The sequence below is a fragment of the Zootoca vivipara genome, chromosome 6 (genome assembly GCF_963506605.1).
Source record: "Zootoca vivipara chromosome 6, rZooViv1.1, whole genome shotgun sequence".
Lineage (NCBI taxonomy): Eukaryota > Metazoa > Chordata > Lepidosauria > Squamata > Lacertidae > Zootoca > Zootoca vivipara.
Window position 1 is genome coordinate 1922483 of NC_083281.1, and position 9658 is coordinate 1932140.

Consider the following 9658-nt stretch of genomic DNA (forward strand, 5'->3'; position numbering starts at 1 on the left):
ATTTCAGTAATGCAACTTTTTATTTTTTCTTATAATTTTGACAAATGCTTTCTTTTGGAAATTCCACAGTAATAAAACAAATAGTTACCATAATACAAAAACAAACATCGCTATTACATTTCATTCATCCCATTCCATTTACAATTGACCCGCCTAATGACAAATAATTACAATTACAACAAATAAAATCTTGACATACCTGCTTTGCATGTCATGCATCTATATATTGCTTTCACCTTTTAAGTTGCATTACTGAAATAAATGCACTTTTTGACAATATTCTAATTTCCCGAGTTTCACCTGTATGCAACATTTCTCTCTCTCTTTTTAGGGCAGGAAGGAGTTCAACACGTGATCCATCAGTTCAACAGGTGAGGTTTCCTCTCCAAGGGCAAACCATCCCAGTGCTAAGAGGTGGGGGGGTGGCTTAACCTGGTGAATTTCCCATCCTAGCTGCACAGAGTAGACCCACTGAATTTGAGGGCCAATCATTTAAGTGGGGCTCCTTAAGAGTGTGATTTAATTGAACGGAAACCCCCAGGTGTGAAAGAGAAGCCCAAAGTTTCTATACTGCACCCCCCTTTTTAAAAAAAAGCATTTTCACCTAATATACAATACCCCCCCTTTTTTAGGGCTCCTGTGCAATCAAAGCAGGAAGAAATTCAACAGGTGAGGTTTTCTCTCCAAGCGCATACCATTGCGGTGCTAAGAGGGGGGACCCGCTTAACCTAGTGAATTTCTGTCTTTCCTATACGAGGTGCAAATTCTCCTTCCGCTTAACCTTGACCAGCTCAATATTGGTTAGGGTTGCCATACATCCATGATTTTTCCTGATTCTGCCGTCGGAAACTGTTTTTGGCAATTCTCCTTTTTTAAAAAAAGCTTCTTAAAATAAAAATAAAATTTTGGCTGTTGAGCCAATTTTTTTTTATTTTAAAAAAGCCTGTGTGTCTGGATTTTCACGTTTTGAAATATGAAAAAACCCCTAAATATTGGCAAAACCCACAGTTTCCATTAGGTGTTTAATTTAATTAATTTAATACTTGTTGTTATTCTTATTATTACCTCTAAATGTTGCAATAGAAGCACAAATGCAACTCAGAATATGAAAGAATGTGAAAGGCTTTCTGGGACTCTTTTACAGTGCTACTCAAAAGTAAGCCCTTTGGAGTTGCATCCCAGGTTTGCTTACTTCAGAGAATCGTAGAATCCTAGAATGGCAGAGTTGGAAGGGGACCCCCTAGGTCATCTAGTCCAACCCCACTGAAAATGCAAGAATCTCAGCTGAAGGCGAGATGCTCATCCCTGGAGGAAAAAGTGGAATGGAACTTACTTCCAAGTAGACATGCTTATTCGGAGCGCTCTGGCAATTCGTAAATTGTACGCATCGCAATTTAGGAATGACTTGGCCTTGACATGATGGAATAACACTATAAATTATGTATAGAAATGCTCCAAAACAGGAAAATTGTCTTTTTTAAAAACAATTTTTTTTAAAAAAAATAGCTTTCGTGATAGGACAGTGGTATACTTCCACATCTCGCCTGGCGACCCCCGAATTTGCAAAAGCGTCGCCCTCAACTCGGCAGAGGAAGACGTAATAAACTCCTAAGCTGCGTTCCAACCCAACATTTAACGGACAAAAGAATCCTGGGAACTGTAGTTTCAGCCTCACTGAGCTACAATTCCCAGCAAACTCCACAAGTTCCCAGGATTTTTTGGGGGGGGGTGTGTGTGGGAAACCATGTGCCTGGGTCCCAAATGAGGGGGGGCATGTCGTACCCTCCATCTCTAGGAATAAAATAGACCCCCCTCCTCTAGGGCATAAAATAGACCCCCTTCCCTTCGTTCAAGCAATGTTGACTTTTAAAATTCACAAATAAGCTCTTTGAAAAGGTTATGCGTCCTTTTACAAGTCCGATGTACATCTATGTATCGAAATTGGCGCCTTCTGAATGCAAAGCAAGCTCTGAGCTACAACTCCCAGGTGCTCCGACACTGAGCTACGATTCCCAGAGGTGATCTCTCAACTCTTATAGCCAGGTTTTTAAAAGGCAAAAAAGCCATGAAATCGCCAAGCTCTTGCCTTGAATTTCATGTGGGGGAAGCCTTTAGTCCACCAGGTGCTGCCGAACTACAACTCCCAAGGGCCGTGCCAGGCAGGAGGGCTAATTGCCGGGGTGCCGTTTGGCAGCACCCAGCGGCCTCCCCGCGACGTGACTCGAGGCTTCCTAATTTTTTGCAGGTCACACTCCTCCTCCTGCAATACGTCGCTACTGGCCTACCTTGCAGGCTTGTTGTAAGCCAACTGGATTTCAGAGCAAGGTTGGGATATCTTTTTCTTTTCTGTTGTGGGTCACGTTCCCCGGGACTGGGGGAGAACTCTAAAGGGGTCACAGGCCAGCCGTGGGGAGAGGGGCACCTCTCTCCCCCTCCATCTCTCCACCCCACCCCACCCCTGTCCAGCAGGCTGCTGAAAGATAGACAAATCCTAGCATATGTAAAAATATATATATATTAAAATGGGGTGCAACCGTGGTTGGGGCTTCTCAGCCCCGCAAAAGATTTTTTGCACACACTCCTCCGTGTGTGCAAGGCAAAAGTGCATCCTGGGTAAAACACCTAAGGGGCCGATGATGCAGAGCTGCTTTGGGTCGTGGGCCTGAGAGCCCCCCTATAACCCTCACCCCCATTTTAGGCGCCACGCTCTCCTAAATCTGCCTCTGGGTGGGAAAATGTCTCTCCAAACATTGCTGGCTTAGAACTTCCTGACTACGGGCCATTCTGGGTGCAGGGGCTGATGGGAGTTGGAGTCCTTCAGTGCTGCGAGGGTCCCAGAGATTTCTCCCCCATTCTGGATTAATGGAACAAAATAAAAAAAATTCCTTCCAGTAACACCTTAGAGACCAGCTAAGTTTGCCATTGGCGTGAGCTTTCGTGTGCATGCACACTTCTTCAGATAAGTCTGCATGCACACAAAAGCTCATGCCAATGACAAACTTAGCTGGCCTCTAAGGTGCTACTGGAAGGAATTTTTTTTATTTTGTTTTGACTACAGCAGACCAACACAGCTACCTACCTGTATCTGGATTAACGGCTTCTTCTTAAAAATGGGATTCAAAGCAAGAAAAGATGGCCACCTGCTATCCTCCTGCGGGACAGATCGAATGCCGCACTAGGATTCTCTGGGCTCGCCAGGGTTCAAATTCAACCCAAACCCAAAAAATTCTGGGTTCGAAATCTGCCATGTGCATTTCGCACCCAGCTCTCGGTCCCCTTGTGACGGAGCTGGCCTGCCTGGTGGATCCTTGGATCCAGGCTGTTTCCACACACACTCACAACACACCCTATAGGATTCTACCCGTGGTATTTTATCGGGACGAATTTCAGGAAGCAGAAAGTTGGGTGGGAAATAAGGCTTTAGAGCAGGGGCCAGCAAACTTTTTCAGCAGGGGGCCGGTCTACTGTCCCTCAGACCTTGGGGGGGGGGGGGCTGGACTATATTTTGAAGGGGAAAAAATGAAGGAATTCCTATGCCCCACAAATAACCCAGAGATGCATTTTAAATAAAAGGACACATTCTACTCATGTTAAAAACACGCTGATTCCTGGACTGTACGCGGGCCGGATTGAGAAAGCAATTGGGCCGGATCCAGCCCCTGGGCCTTAGTTTGCCTACCCATGCTTTAGAGCAGTCGTCTTGCCTCAAAATGGCAACTAGGCCTTCCGTTTTGGTGACCGCAACCCTGGTTTAGAGAGTCATTTGGCGCCTGGCTTATATATGAGTGAATCCAGAATTTAAGGCAGCATCATAGACAGACATGGCTTACCGCAAAAAGAATCCTTGGAACTGCAGCCTGTGCATTGTTAGAAGACCTTTATCCACCCCCCTCCCAAGAACTACGATTTCTGGAATATAACTGCAGCTCTGCGAGGGGAACGGGAGTCTCCTAACAGCCCTCTGCAAACTACAGTTCCCAGGAGTTTTGGGGGGCAAAAGCCTCAATGATTCAGCTTCAAATGTAAAGGGGAGATGGGAGCTAAATTGCTGAAATTCTGACGGGAGGAAGAAGGCTGTCTCTCCCTCCTGTGCATCCCAGTCGGCAATGTAAAACACGCAACCGCAAAGTGGTGTTTCCAACCACAGGCCTGTGTGCAAAAAAAGGCTCCAACATCCGCCAACGTGTGAGATTTTGCGCCGTGATTTGTGCGACATTGACTCTGCAGGGGGAGCGCGTCTCCGCAGGGAAGCAAAACGTCTATAAGACCAGCACGTCCCCGTGCGCTAAAAGAGGCTTTATTCATTTTGAAATTATCGGCGCAGCATCTGCCCGTTCGACGAGAGGAAAAGGAAGGTTCCGGGCAGTTTCAGGGGTTCACAGTTCGAAGTGCCAGCAGGCAAAGGGGAAAGGAAGTCTCTCCGAGACCCAACAGGTTGCGCTGCAAAGGGAGGGAAAAGGAGAACAATTAAAAAGGATGCCACAAAAAGCTTTGGTGCTTTGCAGGAATCGCTCAGACAATGAGGATAGCTGAAGCAGATTCCCGCAGCCAGTGTTCGAAATTAGCATTTTGCACCTGGCTATCGGGCGCCTGACACGTCAGCCATCTGGGGATCCTTGGCTCTGGGCTGTTGTCACACACTAAGACCCCACCCTGTAGGATTCCATCCGTTATATTTCATCTGCACCATCGGAATGAGTTTCTGGAACCAGAATGCTTTTTCCGTGCAGCCTGCTCAGGAGCAGAGAACAGCGTTATAGCGCATTGTTGTCGCTTGTCTCCGCTTCCCCCCCTGCTCACCGTTGGGAAGAACATCCCTACGTTATGAATGATCCGTGTTGGCATTCAGAAAAAGGTCGGAAGAGGCCAATAGATATGCGGACTGTCCCTGGATCGGGGGACTTTCCTTCTTCCAAGTTCTCCAAGCTCTTAACCCAACTCAAGGTTATTCTCTGAACTAGCCTGATATTTAACTGAGAATCAATCACAGCCAGACCATCATTTGAAAAACAAGACTGTAGAGCCATCTTGCCCCTAAATAGCAACTAGGCGTTCTGTTTTGGCAGCTGCAACCTTGGTCTAAGGAGCCGTTTGGCACCTAGCATATATCTGAATTTTTAACACTTTCCACAGTGTGTCGCACTTAGAATCAGTTTCATTACCAAAATTTGCAGAGTTTCAGCTTTTTGCAACGAGTTGCATTTTCAGTCAAATTTGGGGAAACGGCTCGAAGCACCCATTGCGCAGAGCTATTTCACAGAATCGTAGGGTTGGAAGGGACCCCGAGGAACATCCACCCCAGGGGTCAGCAAACTTTTCCAGCAGGGGGCCAGTCCAATGTCCCTCAGACCTTGTGGGGGGCCGGACTATATTTTGAAATATATATATATGAACGAGTTCCTATGCCCCACAAAGAACCCAGAGGTGCATTTGAAATCAAAGGACACATTCTACTCATGTAAAAACACGCTGATTCCCGGACTGTCCGTGGGCGGGATTTAGAAGGTGACTGGGCCGGATCCAGCCCCTGGGCCTTAAGTTTGCCTACCCATGATCTACCCCAACCCCCTGACAAATGCAGGATGATGCATCTGTCCCATACGGGGATCAAACCTGCAACCTTGGCATTATCAGCACCCACGCTCCAACCGACGGAGCTATCCGTTTTCCCCTTCCCGCCAACGTGATCATTTGTTTCTCAAGAGAAGCACAAGACACAGACTCCCCTCGCTCTCTGCCTCGCAGCTTGCAAAGGGCCTCGCTTGGGCTCCGTGCCTACACAGAAGGGGAGTCGTTCCCGGCAGTGCACAACCCCGCTGACCTTTAAATCCCTAAAAAGCCTTGGCTCAGTATACCTGAAGGAGCGTCTCCACCCCGGACACCGGGGTCCATCTCCCGAGGGCATTCTGGCGGTTCCCTCCCTGCGAGAAGCGAGGTTACAGGGAAGCAGGCAGAGGACCTTCTCAGTTGTGGTGCCCTCCCTCCCATCAGATGTCAAGGAAATAAACAACTATCTGACTTTTAGAAGACGTCTGAAGGCAGCCCTGTTTAGGGAAGTTTTTAATGTTTGATGTTTTATCATGTTTTTAATATTCTGTTGGGAGCAGCCCAGAGTGGCTGGGGAGACACAGCCAGATGGGCAGGGTATAAATAATAAATTATATTATTATTATTATTATTATTATTATTATTATTATTATTTGTGGTTCAGGTGGGGGATGGAATCATTGCCTTGGAAAGTCGTGGTTTACCCCAGAACCGATGCCAAAGAACGAGAGCCGCCTCCCGAAGGGAGCAGCCGCAAAAGGCCCACATTTATTACCCAAAGAGGACCCACCTCCTTGCAGGGAAGGGCTTGCCGCTCAGTCATCTTTCTTAAACTTGCCGTTGATCCAAGGTACGTAGTCGAGGAACAGCCTCCAGTCCGTGGCCCATACCAGCCCCACAGCTCCCACGGTGCCCCACATGGTCATCGTAGGCACCCTGCGGGAAGGAGAGAGAACAGAAGCGGTGCTAGCATACCTCTGGGCATGTTCGCATTGAGCTTTCAGAACCATAGGAAGGGACCCCCAAGGGTCATCCAGTCCAACCCCCTCCAGCAATCTCAGCCAAAGCATACCTGACATAGATGGCCACCCAACCTCTGCTTAAAAAGCCTCCAAGGAAGGAGAGTAGTAGTAGTAGTAGTAGTAGTAGTAGTAATTTATTTATACCCTACCCATCTGGCTGGGTTTCCCCAGCCACTCTGGGCGGCTTCCAACAAAAGATTAAAAATACACTAAAAGATCAGATATTATAAATATTCCTATACAGGGCTGCCTTCAGCGGTCTTCTAAAGGTTGCAAAGTTATTTATCTCCTTGACATCTGATGGGAGGGCTTTCCACAAGGTGGGCGCCACCACCAAGAAGGCCCTCTGCCTGGTTTCCTGTAACCTCCCTTCTCGCAGGGAGGGAACCACCAGAAGGCCCTCGGGAGGTGGACCCCGGTGTCCGGGGTGGAAACTCTCCTTCAGGGATACTGCGTTGCCACCTTCCATCCCACGGCCGGACGGCTCTGACTGTCAGGTAGCTCTTCCCGGCATTTGAGTCGGAATTTCCTTCCTCGTCACAGAGAAGTCACGGGTTCGAGTCCCACCTTCCTTGCTACCCTCTTCCATTCCGTGAGATATTTGAAGATGGCTCCCCCCCCACATCCTGCTTTGGGGAGAAGGAAGGGGACCTCTAAGGAACTGTCTTCCAAAGCCACCCACCATCTGCTGGCCACGATTGCTTCCTGTGGCTGTGAGTTCCGCAGGTTAACTGTGCTATAAGAGTTTTAAGCTCTTAGATATGTAATAAATGTTCATAAATGTACCAAGCAAACACGTACATAAATATATAAAACACATGTCTGAAACCCCACAGAAAAAGTCCTGAAACCAATGTGTCCCTCCCAAATTGACCTCAAATATTTCTCTGCAAGGTCGAAGGGAAATGGAAAAGGCCTCCCCATTGTCTTTTCGTTCACAAACCCCTGTCTTAAGGGTATGTCTGTGTATGAATAGGGTGTGAGCCTGTGACCTGGCTCAGGAAGTAAGTACTTATCATTACAAAAACACTGGCCAGGCTCCCCAGGTAATGCAATCAAGTGACCATTAACAGGTAACCTGCCAGACAGGAGATAAACAACATTCAAATTTCTGTTGTAAACCGCAGTTTCTGTGATGCATGTATGATGTATGGAGAGGTGGTCTTGAGCTCCAGGGCAGGGAATTTCAAAATGTCTATATAAGGGCAGGTACACCTTTGTTGTGGGTCCTCCTCCTTTCTCCTGCGTGTGAGGGGAGCACCCTGTTGCAACAGTTCAATAAAGATCAGGCTTACTAGTTGCTTTGCTTCTCAATATTCTCTGCTTGGCCTCTGTTATTTCTCCTACCAATGGAGAACCTACAAAGGACTCTATAAAGGCTCTTGTGTACCCCATATGGGAATAAGGGCACAAGCGTTTTTGATCCTTGCATTAATCCTAGAGTTGGAAGAGACCACAAGGGCCATCCAGTCCAACCCCCTGCTGAGCAGGAAACACCATCAAAGCATTCTTGACATATGCCTGTCAAGCCTCTGCTTAAAGACCTCCAAATAAGGAGACTCCACCACACTTCTTGGCAGCAAATTCCACTGCCAAACAGCTCTTACTGTCAGGAAGTTCTTCCTAATGTTTAGGTGGAATCTTCTTTCTTGAAGTTTGAATCCATTGCTCCGTGTCCGCTTCTCTGGAGCAGCAGAAAACAACCTTTCTCCCTCCTCCATATGACATCCTTTTATATATTTGAACATGGCTATCATATCACCCCTTAACCTTCTCTTCTTCAGGCTAAACAGGCATTGCAGGGGGCTGGACTTGGGAGGTCAATTTGGGAGGAGCAAAACGGTTTCAGGACATTTTCTGTACTATTTTCAGTCATTGGTTTATATATTTATGTACGTGTTTGCCTTGTACGTTTATGAACATTTATGACATATCTAAAGACATCCCTAAGACCTTAACATTCTTCTAACAATCTGGCCCTGGATTTCCCAGCAAGCCAGCCCACGTGTCTTCTACTTCCTCCAATTTAAGAGGGGTTTAATTTTGGGGGGTGGGGTGGCTGAACCCCCCACCCTTTGGAGCAGGGCGGGGCGGGGCCACAGGGAGCCCCCGCCCCTTCCCCCACCCCCACTCCCGAGCACTCACTCACCAGTTGCGCAGGAGCTGCCCGTAACGGGGGCCCATGAGCTTGCTCAGCATCCTTGCGGCTTTCCGCCTGGAAGGTCACCTCTCCCTCGCGCGTGCGCAAACGGCGCCTTCCCCCTCCGACGTGCGCTCACTTCCTTCCTTCGTGCGTGCGTGCCTTCCGCCCCGCTCTCACGTGCGCGCGTGCGCAGAGCCGCGACGCCCGCCTGGGCAGCTCCTCGTACCTATAGACCTCCAGCAAGCGTCGCAAACGCGCCGCAGGATTGCGAGATCGCTTTCCGCGCGCGCTTCGGGATAACGCCCCATCCTTCCTCCCTGGGAACGTTGTCCATAGACCTGAATCCAGCGCCATCTAGCGGCCATAGCTGCGTAAAGCCAGGCACGTTGAGCTGGACGACAGCCCTGCAGTGTAGTACATTAATAATAATAATAATATCAGATATTTCCTGCTTGGCAGGGGGTTGGACTGGATGACCCTTGTGGTCTCGTCCAACTCTATGATTCTAAGATGAAGGATTAAAAAAAGGATTATAAGATGAAAGCTTTCGTGAAAGCTCATACCTAGAAAGCTTATACTTAGTTGGTCTTTAAGGTGCTACTGGAATTATTTTAAAAAGAATTCGGGAAAGATTCTTTTAAAGATTGGCTTAAGACAAAAAGTATTGATTCTCTTAAGGGAGTTCTTTTTGGATCATCTTTTAATAATTTTTTTTTAAAAAAATCTTTCATCTTGTTATTTATAATGACTACGACAGACCAAAAAGGCTACCTACCTGAATCAATCAATGATAAAGTTCGTGATGCTCTATCATAGATGATGGTGATTATTATTATGATAGAACATGGTTCCATGATCACTGCAGATGGTGACAGCAGTCACGAAATTAAAAGACGCCTGTTTCTTGGGAGAAAAGCAATGACAAACCTAGACAGCATCTTAAAAA

General features: G+C 47.4%; 1 protein-coding gene across 1 annotated transcript; it reads right to left on the bottom strand.

Moving 5' to 3' along the window:
* Positions 1 to 4260: 4260 nt before the first annotated feature.
* LOC118087061 (cytochrome b-c1 complex subunit 10) lies at positions 4261 to 8885 on the bottom strand. Its single transcript, XM_035119358.2, has 3 exons — positions 8719 to 8885; positions 6338 to 6483; positions 4261 to 4440 (listed from the first exon to the last, which is right to left on the bottom strand). The coding sequence occupies exons 1-2, from the start codon at positions 8766 to 8768 to the stop codon at positions 6363 to 6365; spliced, it is 171 nt and encodes a 56-aa protein (XP_034975249.1). The 5' UTR covers positions 8769 to 8885; the 3' UTR covers positions 4261 to 4440; positions 6338 to 6362.
* Positions 8886 to 9658: the final 773 nt, after the last annotated feature.

Bases quoted from the DNA above. Each gene is read 5' to 3' on its own strand.
- LOC118087061 (XM_035119358.2), bottom strand. From the start codon at position 8,768: ATGCTGAGCAAGCTCATGGGCCCCCGTTACGGGCAGCTCCTGCGCAAC. The intron at 6,484-8,718 runs GTGAGTGAGTGC...TCCTTCCCGCAG, and splicing joins GGGCAGCTCCTGCGCAACTG to GGTGCCTACGATGACCATGT.